Genomic DNA, 22,305 nt, shown 5'->3' with positions numbered 1-22,305 from the left:
GAAATGCACTTTTAACTAAATTTGAATCAGTATTGCAAAGCGCTCAGTAGCAGCAGTGTGTACTTTCTCTAACATGTATTGCAGAAATTCGCCAAAGATGCTTAGTCAGCACCTTCTAAGCCCACAACCAGCTGCATCTACAAGGACAAGGGCTGCAGACAACACTACCATGTACAGGTTCCCCTCCAAGCTACTCACCATCATGACATAGACATATATTGCTGTTCCCTCACTGTCACTGGGCCAGAATTCTGGAATTCCCTAAGGGCATTGTGGGTTAACTTATAGCACATAGACTGCAATAGTTCAAGAAGGCAGTTCATTACCACCCCCTTCTGAAGAGCATCTACGGGCGGGCAACAAATGCTGGCCTAGCTAGTGATGCCCAAGTTCCACGAGCGAATTAAAAATACAGGCAGTGGAACACTACAAGGGTTCTACAAGTTTTTGACACCATTTTGGAAGTTCTTGTGGAGGATGTCACCAGAAATAAGGAGGTACTGTTTACAGCTGACTGGATAGAGGATCCAAGACAAATAAACCAATGGCCAATGGCAACAAAGCCCAGATGACTCTCAGAGTTGACTTCATTTGATGGTTGATATTGCAGTATGTAATAAAAACTATAGCAAATCTGGACTCTCTCAGGGATATTTTGGAGGATCTCTTCAGGTGATTCAAAAGAGGAAATTCCATTTCAGGATGCCAATGGCTTGCTAGTTGGAACTTTGGTGGTTACAGTGCAGCTGATTGTGTTTTCCTGGTCTGTTCAGGCTTCTCCCAGGTATCATGAACCTTGCACCCTGGCACTTAACTTGACACTCAATAGTCTAGTTGGAGAAGACAAGTGGGGATGGGGTTTGGGTTGGGAATTGAGCACAAGCATGAAATCAAGGTATCGTGAACACTGTTATGAAACCAGACGTCGATTGACATAGTACATTAGCTGCACAATGAATAAGCAGAAACCATTTCTGCGCATGGATTTAGTGTGGCATAGACAAGGTTGTGAGAGCGCTATCAATTATGCATTACATCTGGGGGAAAAACCAGATCACAGTGCTCCTGCTTTGCTATTAAGGAAAGGATTTTTTAAAAAACATCTTTCTTGATTGATGTAGCAATGGATACAAATTTACTGATGCTGTTCATGATATCTGCAACTTGGAAAATTGCATAAAAATTCAGGGTCATACTTGCCCTCAGACATAGACAATGAAATGTGTGAACTGAAAGCAGTTGGTGTTGGCCCAAGGCTGCCAAACTCTGCTCAGACTGTGTGGTGAAATGAAGTCATCACTAGAACCATTTCATAGTTAACAAGGGACAAGGTATTCAGTTTCTGTGCTCTGGCACAGCACAAGTCTTTTGTATTTTTTTTCTTCTCCCTCTTTCTCCAGGAGCTGCAAGTTTCAGCCCACTTAATGGCTGGTCTTTCCCAAACATATTCCCCACCCAGCAGTTTTCCAAGCTGCACCCTGTATTGCCACAGGATTTGTGATCAAGCTTTTAACCAGATATTGTCCTGCAGCTCCCAAAAAGAACTTGCAAAAATGTTCCTGATTAGTTCCAGCAACCACTACAAGCAGAGGTAACAATAATTGCTCACTGGCAGTAGAAAACACCGAAACAGATGGTGCTTCTTCTTCGTTCCTGACTATTGTTGCCACGGATTAAGGGGAAATTTTAGAATGACAAATGCAGTCGTTCCAAAGTTCAATTTGTCAGAATACATATACAAAACGTATAAGATATTTTCTGCTTTCAGGAAGATCACTGTAAATTAGCAAACCCAACCAGGCATTGAGCACACTTTCGGCTCAGTTTGGGCAATGCAGATCACAACATGAAGCTTCGAAACCTAATGTCAGTTTTATGTCAAAGAATAGGGAACCTTGCATTGAATCTTCCTCCCCTGCGTATATTTTTAAATCCCTTTCTGGGCAACTCTTATTCTGGTGATGGTTGATATAATGTATTGTTAAATTCATCCAGCATCCCTATTACGAATTCTCTACAAACTAATCAATGTTGCTGCATCTGGCACCTGGAGCTCAGAATTCTATTGAAGACTCATTTGAATTATTCAGCTCTCAGATAGGGTAAATAATTATGGTTGCACCGTGAATCAATTAATAACACAATGTTAGAATTACCCATGAAATATACTGAGAATGGATATACTGAAGCATTTCAACTGGAGTCAGAAATTTGATGGGCATCATAAAATTTTACAGCACAGATGTAGGTCATTTAGCCATGCTTTCTGTGCCAATTCTTTCAAAGAACTGCTATTTAGTCCCTTTCCCTATGCACTTTTAAACTTTTTCTTCCAAGTATTCATTGTAATAAAAGGCATCGTGTCTGTTTCTGGCAGGGTGATTTTCTTTAACGATCATCTGCACATAAAAGCTCCCCGACCACTCCCATCATTCCCTTGGTAATTTTCTTTTATTTCTACTCCCAGTTGTCAACTTAATCAAATCCAGGCTTCTATTTGTCAACAATATTATTTGTTAAAATAATTATTTTAATACATTTCTAAAGTTATAACTTAAGCATAATTTAAGATTGAAACATTTGTACATATAGATGCTGAGTTTTAGGGGAATTCACTGTAGTATTTTATGAGTACCTGTAAAATTACATGGAATCCCTACAATGAGGAAAGAAACCAATCAGCCCATCAAGTTCACACCAACCCTCTGAAGAGCATCCTACCCAGATCCCCACCCTATCACCGCAACCCCACATTTACCATATTCAAACCAGCTAACCTGCACATCTTTGAACTGTGGGAGGAAACTGGAGCAACTGGCGGAAACCCACGCAGACAAGGGGAGAACATGCAAACTTCACACAGACTGTCACCCAAGGCTAGATTAAATCCAGGTCCCTATCAGCAGTGAAGCAGTAGCACTAACCACTGAGCCACCATGCTACCCCATTCTTAATGTTATTTCATATTAAACATCATGGAATAAGTTCCAGAGTTCCTGTATCATTGCTTTTTATATTCTGAATAAACATATCTTAATACAGAAATATATTCCATCCCAATCCTCCATATTTCCAACAACTTGCCCACCCACTTACCAGAGTGCTAGGGTCAGTTCCTTCAGGATTCAAGCTGTCTTTCTTTTTGGCCAAAATAGTGAGTGCTTCAACCACTTAAGTCCTTCCATCAGTTTTGGGCATGAGATTGATAATGGCTGTGCAGATGAGACCAGGGAGCTAAAATCTCCTACATGCAAGGTTACAGAAGATCAGATAGTAGGCTGTTTCAACTCCTCCTCATTCACACAATTTTTGATTGGGGTATACCACTGAACACTGAGGTGCAGTTTCTTCTCACTTTCTTTTGTATTGTAACTATTTTAACAGGATCCATCTGCTAAGTAAAACTATTCTTTGAAAAAAAACTTGTCACATGCACAACTCTCAGAAACTTCCCAAAGCACTTTACAAGTATCAAATTACTCAGAATCTCGGTACTTGCTGTAGTAGACAAAGCATTGCGTATAGTGTTAATACATCAGCTGATAAAGATCAATATGCTAATCCAGGCAAAAGTGGAAGATTCCCTGTTGTAAGGGCCTTTGGCTTTTAGGAATTTGCTATTTTCTCTGCAAACAGTGGTTTAAATTTCTAACTTGCAACAAATTTACTTACTGGCTCCTCAGCCTTATTAGTCACACCAAAGGGTACATTGGTAAAAGACAGGGAAGTATCTTTGGCTGATGGTGTAAAGTTGTTGTTATTTGTTACAATTCCTTCCAACAGCAAATTGCTAAATTTCTGCATGCATAAAAATACTAAATTCCAGAAGAACATCGAAGCACTCAAGGGCTGCAATCAGCCAGCACACAAACACAAAGCTGACCCAATGAAACAGAACAATATGGTGCTATACAAAACAACCTGATTGGTAATTCTGATAAGTTTATGAATTTTGGTCCATGAATATTCAAGATCCCTTTGATTAGATTTGAATTACTGTAGTCACAAGTACAGTGAAAAGCTAATAATTATTTTTAAAATTCATGCTAGTGTCCACTGGTTGAATTACTCTCTTCTGGATATTGTGCAATGAGAGAAGATAAATTAGCAACATGGTGGTGAGAGATTCTTTGAAGAAGAGCAACCATAATGTGGCGGATTTTTTCATTAAGATGAAAAGTGATACGGGTAAATCTGAGAAAAGGGTTCTGAATTTAAAGAAAGCTAACTTTGATGGTATAAGGCATGCATTGGCTAGGATAAACTGGCCAAGGATACTTAAAGAATTGATGGTGAATAGGCAATGGCAGACACTTAAAGAACACATGGATGAACTTCAACAATTGTACATCCCTATCTGGAGCAAGAATAAAACAGGGAACATGGTTCAGCCATGGCTAATAAGGGAAATCATGGATAATGTTAAAGCCAAAGAAGAGGCAAATAAATTGGCCAGAAAAAGCAGCAAACTTGAGGACTGGAAGAAATTTAAAATTCAATAGAGGAGGACAAAGGGTTTAATTTGAAAAAGAAAAATAGAATATGAAAGTAAGCTTGCGGAAAACATAATAACTGACTGCAAAAGCTTCTATAGATACGTGATGAGAAAAGGACTAATGAAGCCAAATGTAGGTCCCTTGCAGTTAGAATCAGGTGAATTCAAAATGGACAGAAAAATTGGCAAAGAGTTGAACAAATACTTTGGATTTATCTTCATTAAGGAGGACACAAATAATCTTCAGGAAATGCTAAGGGATAAAGGGTCAGACATGAAGGAGGTACTGAAGGAAATCTCATTAATGAGGAAATGGTATTGGGGAAATTGATGGGATTAAAACCTGATAAGTTCCCAGGGCCTGATGCTCCATATCCCAGAGTACTCAAGAAAGTTCCTGAGAAATAAGGGCATTGGTGATCACTTGCCAGCATTCTGTGGATTCTGGAAGAGTTTCAATGAATTGGATTCCTGATGAAGGGCTTATGCTCGAAACGTCGAATTCTCTATTCCTGAGATGCTGCCTGGCCTGCTGTGCTTTGACCAGCAACACATTTTCAGCGGTAGCTAATGTAACCCCACTTTTTGAAAAAGAACGAAGAGAGAAAAAAGTGGGGAAATATAAGCCGGTTAGCCTGACATCGGTGATTGGGAAAATGCTGGAGTCAATTACTGAGAATGTAGTAACTGAGCATTTGGTAAATGGTGACAGAATTGGTTCAAGTCAGCATGGATTCACGAAAAGGAAATCATGCTTGATCAATTTTCAAACATTTTTGAAGGATGTGACCAGTAGAGTGGACAAGGGTGTATCAGTAGATATTGTGTTTCTAGACATTCAAAAGGCTTTCAGCAAGGTTCCACATAAGAGATTGATAAGGAAAATTAAAGCTTATGGTATCGGAGGTAATGTATTTGCATGGATAGCGAACTGGTTGGCAGACCGGAAGCAAAGAGTTCAAATAACTGGGTCATTTCCAAAGTGGTAGGCAGTGATGAGTGTGGTGCTGCAGGGTTCAGTGTTAGGACTCCAGCTGTTCACAACATACAATCATGATTTGGATGAAGGGGTTGAATGCAATATCTCCAAATCTGCAAATGACACTAAGCTGGGTGGCAGTGTCTGCTGTGAAAAGGACGCTAAGAGTGACTTGAACAGGCTGGCAGAGTGGGCAAATACTTAACAAATGCAATATAATGTAGGCGATGTGATTAATCTCTTTTGGTCACAAAAACAGGAAGGCAGATTATTATCGAAATGGTGGCAGTTTAGGAAGAGGTGAGGTGCAATGAGATCTGGATGTCATGGTGGAACAGTCACTGAAGGCTGGCATGCAGGTGCAGCAGGTGATGAGGAAAGCTAACAGCATTCTAGCCCTCAAAGTGAGAAGATTTGAGTTTAGGAGTAGGAATGTCTTGTGCAATTTTGCAGGGCTTTGGTGAGACCACACTTTCAATGTTGAGTGCAGTTTTGGTCTCCTAGGCTGAGGAAGGATATTCTTACTATACAGGGAGTCCAGACTGATTCCCAGGATGGCAGGACTGACATATGAAGAAAGATTGGATTGACTAGGCTTGTACTCACTGGAATTTAAAATGAGGGGGGCATCTCATAGAAACACAAAATCTTGTTTGGACTGGACAGGCTAGATATAGAAAAAATGTTCCTGAAATTGGGAAAGTCCAGAATTAGGGTTCACAGTCTAAGAATAAGGGTAAGCCATTCAGGACTGAGATGAGGAAGAATCTGAACCTGTGGAATACTCTATCTCAGAAATCTGTTGGGGCCAGTTCATTCCAAACATTTAAGAGGCAGCTTGATATGGCCCCTACGGCTCAAAGGGTCAAGAGATATGAGGAGAAAGTGGGAATAGGATCCTGAAATTGTATGATCAGCTATGATAATGTTGAATGGTGGTGCAAGCTCTAAGGGTCACCTATTTTCCTGCACCTATTTTCTATGTTTCTAAACAGTCCTGAAGCCAAGCTGGTGAGACAGCAGTGCACATAATCATAGGTGTTAGAGAATAAAATGATTTATTAATTATAAAAAATGTAGGTGATATTTCAAATTCAACTATGTATTGGCTAACTAATACTTAGTGCTATTGTCTCTGGTTGCCAGGTAACTAACTATGCTGCAGCTTTATAAAAATGTCAAATTTACTGCCAGAGGCTTTAATTCTCCCACTGGGTTGAGATGAGTTGACAGGTTGTTTCATCTTTAGGAGTGATGAACACAATTTCATTGTACATTGGCTCATTTTGATAAAATGTTTACATGAAGAAATCAGGACAATACCAGACATTTTCCCGGTCAATAGGTTGGCAGGATATAGTTTGGCTTCTACAATTCCCCACACGGCTGATTTTAATACTGTCTCCATTGCCAGTTTGGTGATGATGGGGAATTTAATGAGACAGATGGGGAGCTTGATTGTCTTCCTGCCTTAATTCTGATTAAGTGAATGCCACAAGGGCTATGGTTAGCCTTCCCATATCATCACTAATTAAGGTTTTAATGGAGCAATTTTATTCAGCAGCAACTAGTTTTCACCCAATAGTGAGTGAGAGGCCTGTCATGTTGGAAGCCTCAAAAGCATACATTTGAAGGGATGCTTGCAGACCCTGGGGGAATCCCAGTTCAAAGACACTCAGCCCTTGATTGAGAAACCAAGCATCAAGAAGGGAGACAGGCTGATTGTAAGCCATTCTCTAAATTGCTGCTGACCCGCCTTGCCCACAACCCTCATCCTGAACACTCCATCCCACCATTACTCACTTTTGGTATCCCATCATGATAGCATGGCTCAGATAGGTATTGTCCTGGTATCACTCCCAACATCATACTCCTCGGCAGCATTGCTAATCAAGAGACCTGCTGACCCTTGATTGGCCAACAGCATTTGATTAGCAGGACCTCCAACCCTGGGGTCTTGAGTGGAATTGAATCTCCCTTTAAGTAGGAGATGAGACATTCCAGATAGCAATTAATGCTCAACATCTTTCCAATCTCAAAGATATAGCTGAATAGAAGAATCATCAGAATCCAGGGACTGTTGTGCAGAAAATAACTTCAAAGTTAAAAGGGACACACGCTTTGTGTATCTTTCATGACGCCTATTGGATCAATCTGTAACTTATGTACCTGTCAAACCAAAAGCAACTGGACAATTTTCTCAAACAAAAATCAAATAAAAATGAAACGACTGTCTCCATCAAAAAAATCCTTTGTTGAAATAATCATTTTTTTAAACAAAGGGTTAGCAATAAAGTCAAAAACAAAACAGAAATTGCTGGAAAAGCTCAGCAGGTTTGGCAGCATCTATGAAGAGAAATCAGAATTAACGTTTCCGGTCCATTGACCCTTCCTCAGCAGTAAATTCTATGTGTTGGAAGGTGTAACCTGAGCTGTTCAAGTTTTAGTCTTACTTTCTAACATATTGTTTGGCCACAGTCCTCAATGTTCCACATCTTTAGTCCTGTTAGTGTCATGCTCAAATAATCAGGAAAACATTAGGGTTTGTAAACAATGATTTGTAAGTAGACAGTGCTAAATGATCTCATAAGTAACTGATCAGGTCTAGCAGTTCTGCCGCATCCAACTGTGAATGATGGTGGACAATTAAACCACCAAAAGGAGGACGCAGATCTGCCTGATCTTCAATGAGGGAGGTCAGCTCATTACTGCAAAAGACAAGGCTATAGCATTTGTAACTGTTTTCAACCAGAAGTGCCAAATTAATGCTCCATTTCAGCCACTTTCTGCAGGCCCCAGCAATAGAGTTGTCAGTAGTTAGCCAATTTGATTCACTGCTCATAATATCAAGAAAAGCTGAAAGCGCTGGGCCCAACAACATTCCAGCAATTGGCCTATAGAGCTAGCCACATTCTAGCTAAGCTGTTACGGAACTGCTACAACTCTCAGGTGCTGGCCTCAATTCAGTTCCGTTTCAATCCTGGACAAAAGAGCCGAAATCAAGAGGTGAGGTGAGAATTACTACCACTGAAATCAATGCAGCAGTTGACAGAATATGGCAACAAGCAGTCCTAGCAAAACAGGAGTCAATGGGAATCAGAGGAAAAACTCTCCACGAGTTGAAATTATACTTAGCACAAAGAAAGATGGTTGTGACTGTTGGAGTTTTATCTGCTCTGCCAGGACATTGCTGTAGGAATTTCTCATGTAGCATCCTAGGCCCAACCAAACTTCAGCTGCTTCAACAAATACATTCCCTCTCGAAAGCCAGGGTGGGGAATTTCACCGATGATTAGAGTTTTCAACATCATTCACTGCTCCTCAGTTGCTGGAACATTCCATCTCTAGACTTAGCAAGATCATGACCAGAAGCTCAAATGGACCAACCATATAAATATTGTGGCTAAAAGAGCAGCTCAGAATCCAGTGATATAACTCACCTCCTGCCTCCGCAATATTTGATTATCATCGAGATGACGCAAATCAGGAGTGTGATTGAACACCTCACAGCTGCCTGTGATTGCAGCCTCAATAACACTAAAGAAGCTTAACACCATCTAGAACATAGCAGCCTACTTTAATGGCACCAAATCCATCAATATCCATTCCCTCCACCAACAATACAAAATCAATCAGTATGCATCATATATACATTTGCTGTAGCAAGTCACCAAAACTTCTTTGACAGCATCTTCTAAATCTCTGACTTCTAATATTTAGAAGGACAAGTGTGAACATAGGAGGTATAGTTAGTAAGTTTGCAGATGATAAATTGGAGGTGTAGTGGACAGCGAAGAAGGTTACCTCAAAGTATAATGGGATCTTGATCATTTGGGCCAATGGGCTGAGGAGTGGCATATAGAGTTTAATTTAGATAAATGTGAGGTGTTGCATTTTGGAAAGGCAAAGCAGACCAGGACTCATACACTTAATGGTAAGCCTTGGGGAGTGTGGCTGAACAAAGAGATCTTGGAGTGCAGGTTTATATTTCCTTGAAAGTAGAGTCACAGGTAGATAGGATAGTGAAGAAGATGTTTGGTATGCTTTCCTTTATTGCATTCTGAGTATAGGAGTTGGAAGGTCATGTTGCGGCTGTACAGGACATTGGCAGGCGAAAGTGAGGACTGCAGATGCTGGAGATTAAATTCGAGGGTGGGGTGCTGGAAAAGCACAGCAGGTCAGGCAGCATCCAAGATGTAGGAAAATCAGCGTTCTGGGCAAAAGCCCTTCATCAGGAATGAGGCTGGGAGCGTCGGGGGGTGGAGAGATAAATGGGAGGGGATGTCGCTACAGGGAAGGTAGCTGAGGTGAATGGAGGTAGAGGTAAAGGTCAGAAGGGAGGGTGGAGTGGATAGGTGGGAAGGAAGATGGACAGGTGGGACAGGTCATGAAGGCGGTGCTGAACTTGAAGGTTGGAACTGGGATAACGTCGGGGGAGGGGAAAATGAGGAAACTGGTGAAATCCACATCGATGCCATGGGGTTGGAGCATCCTGAGGTGGAAGATGAGGCATTCTTCCTCCAATCGTCGGGTGGTAAGGGAGTGGCGATGGAGGAGGCCCAGGACCTGCATGTCCTCGGCGGAGTGGGAGGGGGAGTTGAAGTTTTCGGCTACGGGACGCTGGGGTTGGTTGGTGCAGGTGTCCCAGAAATGTTCTCTGAAGCGCTCTGTGAGTAGGCCACTTTTGGAATATAGTGTGCAATTCTGGTCTCCCTCCCATAGGGTTCAAAAAAGATTTGCCAGAGTTGGAGGCTACAGGGAGGGGCTGAATAGGCTGGGGCTGTTCCCCTGGTGCGTTGGAGGCTGAGGAGTGACCTTACAGAGGTTTATAAAATCATGAGGAGCATGGATAGGGTAAATAGACAAGGTCTTTTTCCCTGAGGTGGGGGAGTCCAGAACTAGAGGTTTAGATTGAGAGGGGAAAAAAATTAAAACAGGGACAACTTTTTCATACATGATGCATGTTTGGAATGACATGCCAGAGAAGTGTTGGAGGCTGGTACAATTACAACATTTACAAGGCATCTGGATGGGTATATGAATAGGATGGCTTTAGAGGGATATGGGCCAAGTGCTGGCAAATGGGACTAGATTAGGCTAGGATATCTGGTCAGTATGAATGAGTTGCACCAAAGGGTTTGTTTCTGTGCTGTATATCTCTATGACTGTAAGTGTAGCTTACTTGCAGTTTCCTCTCTATACCACACATCATTCTGATGTAGAACACTGTCAAAATCCTAGAATTTGCTAACAACACTGTGGGATGTATGCACTACATGGGCTGCAGCAGTTCAATGAAGTGGCTTACCACCACCTTCCCCAGTTAATTAGGAAGCAGCAATGAATGCTATCCTAGCCAATGATATAAACTTCCCATGAAAGGATAAAATGAACTGGAGTACAGGATGTTAAAATTTTAGACAGAAAGTTGGCTTGAATTCTGAATAGGCCAGCAATGACACTTCTGACCATGTTGCAAGGAAAATTAGTTAAGAATAAAAAAATCCAAATGTTGGCTGTTTTGGTGAGCATAGCTGGCTTCAAGGTGTTATAAAATGTTAAAAAGTCAAAAATGAAAATAATAATCAATGTAGGAACTTTGACTCTCTTACCTAACTTGAAAAAGATTTTCAAAGGGGAATCAGGCTGAATATAATGACTGTCTTTTTTTAAACAATAAAACAAAACAAATTAAAATCACAGTGCAGAACAGTACAAAGAGGTTGTTTGGTACACAAGTCAGTGCTCTTGTTTTCTTCAAAAGTGATTGAGTTTAATCCTCCCACTTGCTCTTTGTATCCGCTAGTTCAAGCTACTAATTTACTTTTTTAAAATAAATAAGGGTTCTGTCTCAATGACAGTTTATGGCAAAGATTTCCGCATCTAATCACCTACTGAGTAAGAAGCACCTCCTGTTTAATTATTTTTTGTAACTGTTTTACTTTTGTGTCCACTTCTTACTGCCCTGTCAAGTGGTTAAAAAAACTACTATTCATCTGTATATAATTTTCAGGGACTCAGAGACCTATCTGCCTACTCAAAGGTTGTGAAGAATGTCCAATTTCTTGAACCATTTTTCATAACTTAAACATGTCATTCTAACTGGCAAAATAGTTCAATACGAACTCAAATCTGAATGTATTGGGTCTGCTTTGATAATGAGGTGCAGGTCAAATACTAGCTATGCCTTGCATCTATACATTCAGCAGCAGGAAACATATTTGATTTTTGGCACACACAACATCACAATAGCTATACTGAATATTAAAAAACACCAAGAATTAAAACTTCTATTGAAATTTACATGCCTATGTTCTGCATGTTGCCAACAATGAGAACAGATTCTGAGGTCACTGTCATACAGGTGTACTTGGGCAAACTGACTACTTCTCTCTATCCAAGTGGAAATGGTTTCATCTGTATTTAGTACTTCATTATAACACATGGTCAAGATGAGAATTTGCCCATGCACATAAACTGCATGGCCAGATGACTTCAAGTTGGAAATAGTTGCCTCAGCAACACGGAGGTATTTTAACTGCCAGCTTTTTAATAGCTGTATGTTTATTATAAAGTGAAGCAACATTGTGAATCATGATGCTTAAGACATCATGGCAGTATGGCTCAGACTTAATCAACCAGCTGATCTTTTCCTGCTTTTGTCTTTGTATGCTTTTGTATTTATAAGCCTTTGGTTTATTCTAATTAAATTCTTGAGAATAAATTATCACAATTTTTACTGCCCAGTGACACATTTACATGCAGTGAAAGCAAAATTCTGGGGCTCTGTCATGATCAGGAAAACATTACACTGTGCAGAAGCTAATACCAAAACTCAAAAAATTGCAGCATTAATAGTCCAGCGGGTTTCTGCTGTCAGACTGAACCGTGTGTTCATGTACAATCTGCTTCTCTAGGCATGATGTGTACACTTGTCAATAGACAGACAGGGACAATTATTCAAAGTGAATGAACAGAAGACAGTGATCAACAGCACCCAGTGAAAATCCGTGACAGGCAGTCGATGAAGATAATTTATCCAGGCAGGCCAGTTTAACTACTGCACAGAGGAATAAAACATTGAGCATTCACCTTTGCTTCATAGTGGCATTGCAAATAAAATCATGAAAAGCAAATTCTTTAAATTTAGCTACGCAATATAATTCCAGCAGATCTTAAGACAGTTTATGCAACCATCAATTGGGGAACTATCTGATCCTTCATCTAAATGCTTCTGCCATGAGAGTGAAAAGGCACTGATGAAAGCAAAGTGATGTGTGAAAAATATATGGTTGAATTCTTACACAAATTAATGTTTTGTGACATGCTCTTATCATTCTGTTGATAGATTTTTGATAGACAAGAAAATCAGGATCATTCAGGTCCTCAACATTCAAAAGTCAGGCAATAAGAACCACAAAGAAACTCAAATGCATGAAATATAATTTAGAGACCTTTAATGAAAACTTTAAATGAGAAATGTAATGAGAACTTTGAATATTATGCACCGATATTTTCGACCAAAAACAGCAGCATTTCAAATTGCTCTGTAGAAAACACTAACAATCTACCTTGCGGTTTCTGAAACAATCCTCTTGTCTATATTATACACACAAAAATAAACATTTTGAGTCAAACACAAGCAAATCTGTCATCAATCTCTGGAATCAGTTACCCTCCCCCCCTTCCTTTCCAGTTCTCTGCACCAACCAGGTTAAATTACGCTATTATAAATCACTGTTAACCTTCACTAGGATTTCAGATTGCAACTTTGTGTGAAATCAATGGTCCTATATTTTTCATAACATAAGCTCTCAATTTATGCACTTCTGCAAGACCAGCATAGCAATTAAACATGTAATCAAAATGGTACTTTTAATATTAAGATAATAAAAACATTCTATCTAACCAATGTTTTTGAGTAATAAATTCATCAGTTCATGATTATCCTGAAAATGTAAGTGTGCCATAGATCAATTCAACAAAGTTCTTCATACAATCGTAGCTAAATTAGAGACTACATTTAAGGATGTTTGCTTTCTCGAGATTGCCTAAGTGTGTAGGCTTGAACCTGAGCTAAATGGCATTTGCAGATTGTGTTTCAACATATGCAAAAAGTAACCAAGGAATAAAGAATAACTGACTTACCTGGAATTGGGATAATGGGAATGCTTTCATTAGGAACCACTCGTGGTGAACTGCTGTCCTCCACATAGAAGTGTGCTGTCTGAAAACATTTTCTGAAGAGAAAATAAACAATGTGCTTAATCTTTTGAAATCTATGTGCATGGACTAAAAGTTTTCAAAATTGTGGGTGCCTGTGAATAAATCACTGTCATACTGCCATCATTTAAATTTGTTCTTTATTGTTAACCATTGCAAAGTTTCTGATGGTCTTTGAAAAATGTCATCAAACAATTAAATTCTTACTCTTCCCTTGGAAAGGTATCAAAGGTAACATACTAACAGTTTTCAAACCAAACAGATTTACACTTCTATCATTTTTAGTTAAAGTTTAAAAATAACATGACATTTCTCTGTCTATCATTTTGAGGCAATATGAAAGAATAATACAAAACTGAATTACAGCTGCTAAGAAAGAGAAATCAATAGATATGCTCCTAAATGGCCTGAGGAGCAGCCTGGGGCCCAACAAGGATGGAAATATCACATCACAAAGGGGGATTCAAGCAAAACAGTTTCTGTTAGTAAAAGATGCGTGGAATCAGAACCTCTCAGTATTTTACCTGTACTTGATGCAAAGTAACGAGCACAAATTGGTCATCATTGAGAAGGCACGGACAAGAAAATCACACAGAGCTGTGAACAGCCTTTGCATGGTGATGTTGACTGAAGCTGGACTCTAAAACTCCAGCGTCATTGCTCATCTGATTTAATGACTTTCCTTGGGCTGGAACTGAATATCAAATGAGCCTCCTAGTGCTCTTGTGACAGGAGGAGGGACTATTGTGTTCATCAGGGTCTTTTAACAAAAGGATTATTCTGCCGCAATGATGCCCTTAATAAACTGTTTTGGGAGCTCCAGCATGTACCACAATGTTGTCAATTCTTGATTTGTGTAAATTTACTGATATAACCCAGAAAACAAGAAGTGTCTTTAATGTTTTTCCAAAATACTGTTCTGTTATACATGGTGATCTCAGTGTATAATTACTGAGCAGCAATTACTGTCTGCTAATTAAGGCACTCAACATAACACAACTACAGCTAAAAGCTTTGATTATTTGTTGGTATCTTATCACAAAAAGTTAAAATACTTGATTTTCAATTTATACAGGAATAATGATAACAAATCCACAGTTAATTAATTAGGCTGCAGTATTTTGAATGACAGCACAAAACTCTTGCACAGATTCAATTTCTTAATTTTGTCCCTCACTGGTAATATCAGCATTTATTGCCTATCCTTAAATGTTTTTCAGATGGCAGTGGTAAACCATTATCTTGATCCATTGTAGTTTGTGTAGTGGAACTATGCTGTAGTTGTGTTCAGTAGAGAGTTCCATGATTTTGACCCAGCAATGAGGACAAAATTGTGATATTGTAAGTCCAAATGGTGTGTAATTTGGATAGAAACTTGAAGGTGGTAATGTTTTTATGCACCTACAGCAGTTTTTTTGTAACTAACTCCATCTGCTTACCTTGTTGTTCTGGAGGGAAGTGGTCATATATTCTAAGAGATATATAGCATGGAACCAGACACTTCGGTCCAACTCGTCCATGTCAACCAGATATCTTGAAATTAATCTAATCCCATCTGCCAGCATTTAACCCATATCCCTTTAAACTCGACCTATTCTTGTACCCAACGAAATGCCTTTTAAATATTGCAACTGTACCAGCCTCTATTATCTCCTCTGGCAGATCATTGCACACACACACACACACACACACACACACACACACACACACACACACACACACACACACACACACACACACACACACACACACACACACACTACCCTTTGCATGAAAATGTTGCCCTTAAATCTTTCCTCTCTCACCTTAAACCTATGCCTTCTTGTTGTCAACATCTTATCTCTAGCAGGAGACCAGAATTGAATGCTGTATTTCAAAAGTGGCCTAACCAATGTCCTGTATAGCTGCAACATGACATCCCAACTCCTATACTCAATGCACTGACCAATAAAAGCAAGCATACCAAATTCCTTCTTCACTACACTGTCTACTGCGACTTCACTTTCAAGGAATTATGAACCTGTACCACAAGGTCACTTCGTTCAACAATTCCCCAGGACCCTACCATTCATTGTATAAGCCCTGTCCTGATTTGCCTTACCAAAATGTGACACCTCTCATTTATCTAAATTAAACTCCAACTGCCACTCCTTGGCCCATCGGCCCATCTGATCAAGGTTACATTGTAGACCGAGGTAACCTCCTTCACTGTCCATTATATCACCAATTTTGGTGTCAACTGCAAGTTTCTAAGCATATCTCCTATATTTACACCCAAATCATTTACATAAATGACAAAAAGCAGTGGCCCCAAAACTGATCCTTGCACTGGTACACCACTGGTGACAGGGCTCACGTAAAAATGCAATCCTCTACCACCACCACCCTCTGTCTCCTGCCTTCAAGCGAATTTTGTATCCTTATAGCTAGCTCTCCCTTGGATTCCATTTAATCTAACCTTGCTAACCAATCTACGTTGCGGAACTTCATCAAATGCCTTGCTGAAGTCCATAAAGACAATGTCCACTGCTCTGCCATCATCAATCTTCTATGTCACTTCTTCAAAAAACTCATTCAAGTTAGTTAGACACAATTTCCTATGCACAAAGCCATGCTGACTATCCCTAATCAGTCCTTGTCTTTCCAAATACGTGAAAATTCCGTCGCTCAGAATCCCCTCCAACTTACCCACCATTGACGTCAGGCTCACTGGTCTATAGTTTCCTGGCTTTTCCGTACTATCTTAAATAAAAGCACCACATTGGCCAACCTCCAGTCTTCTAGCACCTCACCTGTGGCTATCCATAATACAAATATTTCATCAAGGAGTGAATCACTTCCCTAACTTCCCACACAGTTCTGGGATATACCTAACCAGGTGCCAGGGATTTATCCACCTTTATGCATTTTAAAACGGCCAAAGTGTGATATGGACACTTTTCAAGCTATCACTATTTATTTCTCAAAGTTTTGCAGCTTCCATGTCCTTCTACATAGTGAATACTGACACAAAATACTCATTTAATATCTCACCCATCTCCTGTGATTCACACATACACAGCCTTGTTGATCGTTAAGGGATGCTATTCTCTCCCCAGTTACTCTTTTGTCCTTAATGTATTTATAGAATCCCTTTAACAAATAGGGTTAAGGAGAATCCAAACTATCTCATGTCACCTTTTTGGCCTCCTGATTTCCCTTTTGAGTATTCTTCTACTGCCCTTATACCCCTCTAGGGATTCAGTCGATCCCAGCTGTATACACTTATATACATATGCCTCCTTCTTTTTCTTGACCAGAGCTTCAATTTTAGTAGTGATCCATTCTACACCTACTAGCCTTGCCCTTCTCACTGGTGCGAGTGCAAACCTTCTAGCCACACCTCCTTTATGCACATTCAAATCATCTACATGGTGGAACAGTGGTTAGCACTGCTGCCCCACAGGGCCAGAGACCTGGGTTCAATTCCCGCCTCAGGCAACTGTTTGTGCAGAGTTTGCACATTCTCCGTGTCTGTGTGGGTTTCCTCCCACAGTCCAAAAATATGCAGGTTAGGTGAATTGACCATGCTAAATTGCCCGTAGTGTTATATGTAGGGGGGGTCTAGATGGGTTGCTCTTCGGAGGGTCGGTGTGGAATTGTTAGGCCGAAGGGCCTGTTTCTACACTGTAAGTAATCTAATTTAATCTACATCAACGACAAAAAGCAGTGGCCACCACACTGATCCTAACAGGAACATACTGCCTCTGGATTCTCATTGTCTCATTTTTAAAGTTGCCCCCCCCCCCCCCAACTTTCCAACTGCTCTTTTATCTGCAAACAGTCTCTCCCAATCAACTTTTGAAAGTTCTTGCCTCATAATGACAAAATTGGCTTTACTCCAACTTGGAACTTTAACTACTGGATCAAGTCTATCCTTTTTCCATAATTGTTTTAAAACTGATAGAATTATGATTACTGGCCCCAAAGTGCTCGCCAACTGACACCTCAGTCACTTGCCCTACATTATTTCCCAAGAGAAGGTCAGGTTTTGCTCCTTCCTTAGTAGGTACATTCACATACTGAATAAGAACATTTTCTTGTAACCACCTAACAAATTCTTCTCCATCCAAACCCTTAACACTATGGCAGTCTATTTGGAATGGGGGGGAAGCGGGTGTGAGGGAATGCGTGCTATAGGACAATCCCAATAAGTGATCATCCCTTTCTTATTTCTCTGTTCCATTCAAATAACATCACTGGATATATTTCCTGGAATATCCTTCCTAAGTGCATTATCTCTTAACCAAAAATGTCACTTTCTCTTCTCTTGCACTCTTTCTATCTTTCCTATCGCACCTATACCTTGGAACATTAAACTGCCAGTCCTTCTCTTCCCTGAGCCGTGTTTCGGTAATAGCTATGATATCCCAGTCCCACGTTTCCAACCTTGTCCTGAGTTCATTTACCTTAACTGTCAGACATCTTGCATTGAAATACATGCAGTTTAATTTGTTCATCTTACCTTGTTTTCTGCCTTGCACAAGCTTGCCCTAACTATTTGACTTGTTCCTCTTCTCAATTATACCAGCCTCAGACTTATCTTTATTCTCATGGAGATAGCCACAGTCGACTCCTCTCCTTTTCTATCTTTCCTACAGGCAACCCAGCTACCTGTCTGTATCTGCAGTTTTTCAACCCTTCTGAAACTGCCATCCATCACACCCTCTGGTTCCTGTAAATTCCTCATTGTTGCTAACTGCCAATCCAACCAATTCATGTGATCCAATAGGATTCACAACCAAACACACTTGCTGCAGACATAATCACCAGGAACTTTGAAATCCTCCCTAACCTCTCACATCCAACATGCAGAACACTACTAAAGGCCATCACTGCAATCCAGAAACTAGCACAGTCTTACTGCTCTAAAACCACTGTTCTGGGATAACTTAACACCTATGTTTTATATTAAAAGAATTCAAGAGACAGATCTCAGTAAAACATATTTTAAAAATCCTCACCCTACACATTATTGTAGAATTACAAAAAAACAGATTAAAATTTATAAGTCTTAAAAATAAACACTTAGCTGATCAGACTTAGAGGTCGCCAGTTTGAAAGTTGCTGTTGAAGCAGTCTTGGTGAATTGTTGCAGTTAATTTCAGATGATACATATTGCAGCATTGCTACATGTGTGGGTGAATTGTATGGTGGAAAGTGTGTCAGTCAAGTGGGCGACTTCATCTTGCATGTTGTTGAACATCTTGAGTGTTGTTGGAAGTGCATTTAGTCAGACAAGTGCAAAGTATTCATATCTTACATAATTCCTTGCAGATGTTGATGTTACACACCATAGAATTCCCAGCCACTGACTCACTAAAGCAGCCACAATTTTTATGTGGCGGCACAGCTAAACTCCTGGTCAGCTGTGATACCAGATGATTCACTGAAAATAATGCTATTGAACGTCAAAGGCAGATGGTTAAATTCTCTCCTGGTGCCTGGCACCTGTTTGGGTGAATCGTACATGCCAATTATCAGCCTGTCTGAACCTGTATAAATCTTGCCTTTCTATAGGGAAAGGCTGCTTTATTTACCTGCAGAATTGTGGATGGTGTGAACTTGTGTTTGGTCTGTACCTAGCATTTCCACATCTGACCATATGTTGGTTGGAAGAATATTGTTTAAGCAGCTGATTATGGTTGTACCTGAGATACAATCCTGAGGAACTTCTCAAACAATTATTGCTGGTCATTTGGCATAGGCTGATGGCATGGTAACTGGCCATATTGGATTTTTCTTGCAATATTTAATTTAATTCTAATTTTCAGAGAGCAAACCTAACATTTTAATTAATTGAAGAAAGTTTTTGAATTATCAACTTTTATGGGGGAGTATCTAATTTATTGTTGCAATTTTATCGTATTTATAGATATGAGTTTGTAAGACTTTTAGGAACTGGTACTGGCTGTTAATGCAAAAAAATGCTACTAATAAAACTAAATTAGCAAGTATCTGTCAGAGTACATTCAAGATAATTAAATTTCAAATACAGAAACATTGTGTTCAGTTCTGGCCACCTCATTATAGGAAGGACATGGAAGCTTTAGAGGGGGTGCAGAGGAGATTTACCAGGATGCTGCCTGTCTTATGAAGAAAGGTTGTGGGAACTAGGGCTTCTCTCATTGGACCAAAGAAGGATGAGAGGTGAATTGATAGAAATGTACAAGATGATGAGAAGCAAAGATACAGTGGATGGCCAGAGACTTTTTCCCAGGGCGGAAGTAGTTATCACGAGCGGGCATAATTTTAAGATGATTGGAGGAAGGTTCAGGGGAGATTTCAGAGTGAGGTTCCTTACACAGGGCATGGTGGGTGCATGGAATGCACTGCCAGTGGTCGTGGTGGAGTCAGATACATTAGGGATATTTAAGTGACTCTTGGACAGGCACATGGAAGATAGTACAATGAAGGGTATGTGGGTTATTCTGATCTTTGAGTAGGATAAAAGATCGGCACAACATAGAGGGCCGAAGGGCCCACATTGTGCTGTACTGTTCAATGTTCTAGAAACAGGTAGAATTGGTTCATCTTAGTTTTCAGCCAGTGAAGTGATCCCAGACAGTGGAGGTTCACAACATGATCTATTTAAAATAATTAGCAAAAGAAAGTCCTCAGAATCTAAGGCTTCAATTTTAACTCAACCAGCTTACCATGAATTGGATAACACAGGGAGACCAAACCCGTGACTGGAGGAGCAGATGATCCTTATCATTTCCTCCGTTCTAGTTATGGAGGTGATTTTCCAGGCAATTTGGAGATTTGGGGTGAAATCACCCAAATCTATGGTGCCTTTTGAGTGCCACATTCCACAACATTATGGTTCACTGAAACCCCACTCTCAATATCCTGGAGATTATCACTGACAAGAAAGTATTTAAGAAGATGCTGAAGCTGTTAGCAAAGATGTTGTAACAGGGCACCTGGACGGGTTTACAGAATCAGGCATTTGTTAAGCGAAATTGTGTTCAACTAATTTATTGGAGTTCTTTGAAGAAGTAACTTGTGTTGTGGATAAAGGGGAACCAGGAGATGCATTGTATGTAGATTTCCAGAAGGCATTTGATAAGGTGCCACATAAGATTTTACGACGGAAAATAAAACTCAGTGTAGGGGGTAATGTATTAGCATGCATACAAGATTAGTTTGCTAACAGAAAGCAGACAGTAGGAATAAGTGGCTCTTTTTCAGACTGCCAGGATGTTGTGAGTGATGTGCCACAGGGGTCAGTGTTGGGGCCTCAACTCTTCACAATGTATGTCAATGACTTGGATGAAAGAATCAAAAGTATGGTATCTTAATTTACTATTGTCACAAAGAAAGGAGGAAAGTGAGTTGTGAAGTGAACATAAGGAGCCTACAAATGGATAGTGACAGATTAAGTGAGTGCGCAAAGATTTTGCAAGTGAAGTACAATGCGACAAAGTGTGAAATTGTCCACTTTAATAGAAAATAAAGAAGTATATTATCTATATGGTGAGAGATTGCAGAACACAGAGATGCAGAGAGATCTAAGTATCCTAGTGCAGATGGTCAGTATGCAGGTACAGCAAATGATGGAAAGTTAATTGAATATTATGATTTATGGTGAGAGGTGAGTTGATAGAAATGTACAAGATGATGAGAACACAAAATTAAGAGGCACTTCAGCAAGTCAACAAGGCTCCTCATAGCTCCTTGACGTGTCAAAATCTGTGACTTGTATCTCTCTGAAGGACAAGGACAGCAGATGCATAGGAAAACCATCAAGTTCCCCTTCAAGCCACATACCATCCTGATTTGGAATGATATCGCTTTTCCTTCACTGTTGCTGTTAAAAATCTTGGAACTTCCTTAAGAGCATAGTGGGTGCACTGCACCTCAAAACCACAAGTTAAAATTGGTCACTTTACATCACCATACTAAGGACAATCAAGGGGTGCAACAAATGCTGGCTGAGAAACTGAGGCCCACACCCCTTGAAGGAATTAAAAAATGCACACTACATCTTATGTATAATGTTATTTCTGTATTTCATTGGGTGAAGGATGATGAGCATTAGGAAAAGCAGCCTCAACAACCAAGTTTATCATTATCTGGGACTTAAAGAAAACTGCAGATGAATGAAATACTCATAGATGGCCTTACTGAGCTTATGAGATAAAATGTTTCCTACAATATGAGACTATAGTTCATCAGCTAAGCCATTGCTGAATTATATTGCCTCCTGCGCAGAGTCTGCTACTTGAAAGATCAAGGCATCATGTTTTACCAGAGAGTGTCAAAGTTACCCATGACCCTGAACTGTTTTGCTTCAGGCTTCCACAAGGGCAGCTTAGAGGACATCAATCAGCCACATCAAGCAATTCACCAAAGGTGTGCCTGACAGACTCAACCATATCATCTTCTCAAATTACACCAACTGCAAGAAAGCAAGAGTTCAAGGATTTGCAGTTGTGGCTGGCTTCCCTCACGCTCAAAGTCTAATATGCTACACTCATATAGCTACCAGGATACTGGAGCTTTGAGTTTTTTTGACAGAACTATGCATAACTAACCACCAATTTCTGAGTCTGCTGTCACAACT

General features: G+C 40.0%; 1 protein-coding gene across 3 annotated transcripts in view; it reads right to left on the bottom strand.

Annotated features, from left to right (window-relative positions):
- Positions 1–22,305, bottom strand: part of LOC132822357 (receptor-type tyrosine-protein phosphatase gamma-like) — a 695,764-nt gene that overhangs the window by 65,899 nt on the left and 607,560 nt on the right. For all 3 annotated transcript variants that reach the window (XM_060835658.1, XM_060835659.1, XM_060835660.1), the window contains one exon: positions 13,623–13,714. In XM_060835658.1, coding sequence (XP_060691641.1) covers positions 13,623–13,714 — 92 coding nt within the window. The remainder of the gene's footprint in view (positions 1–13,622; positions 13,715–22,305) is intronic.

Source organism: Hemiscyllium ocellatum, chromosome 14, assembly GCF_020745735.1.
Source record: "Hemiscyllium ocellatum isolate sHemOce1 chromosome 14, sHemOce1.pat.X.cur, whole genome shotgun sequence".
NCBI classification, from domain to species: domain Eukaryota; kingdom Metazoa; phylum Chordata; class Chondrichthyes; order Orectolobiformes; family Hemiscylliidae; genus Hemiscyllium; species Hemiscyllium ocellatum.
Note: the sequence above shows the minus strand (reverse complement) of the source record. Positions and strands in the feature narration are given on the sequence as shown.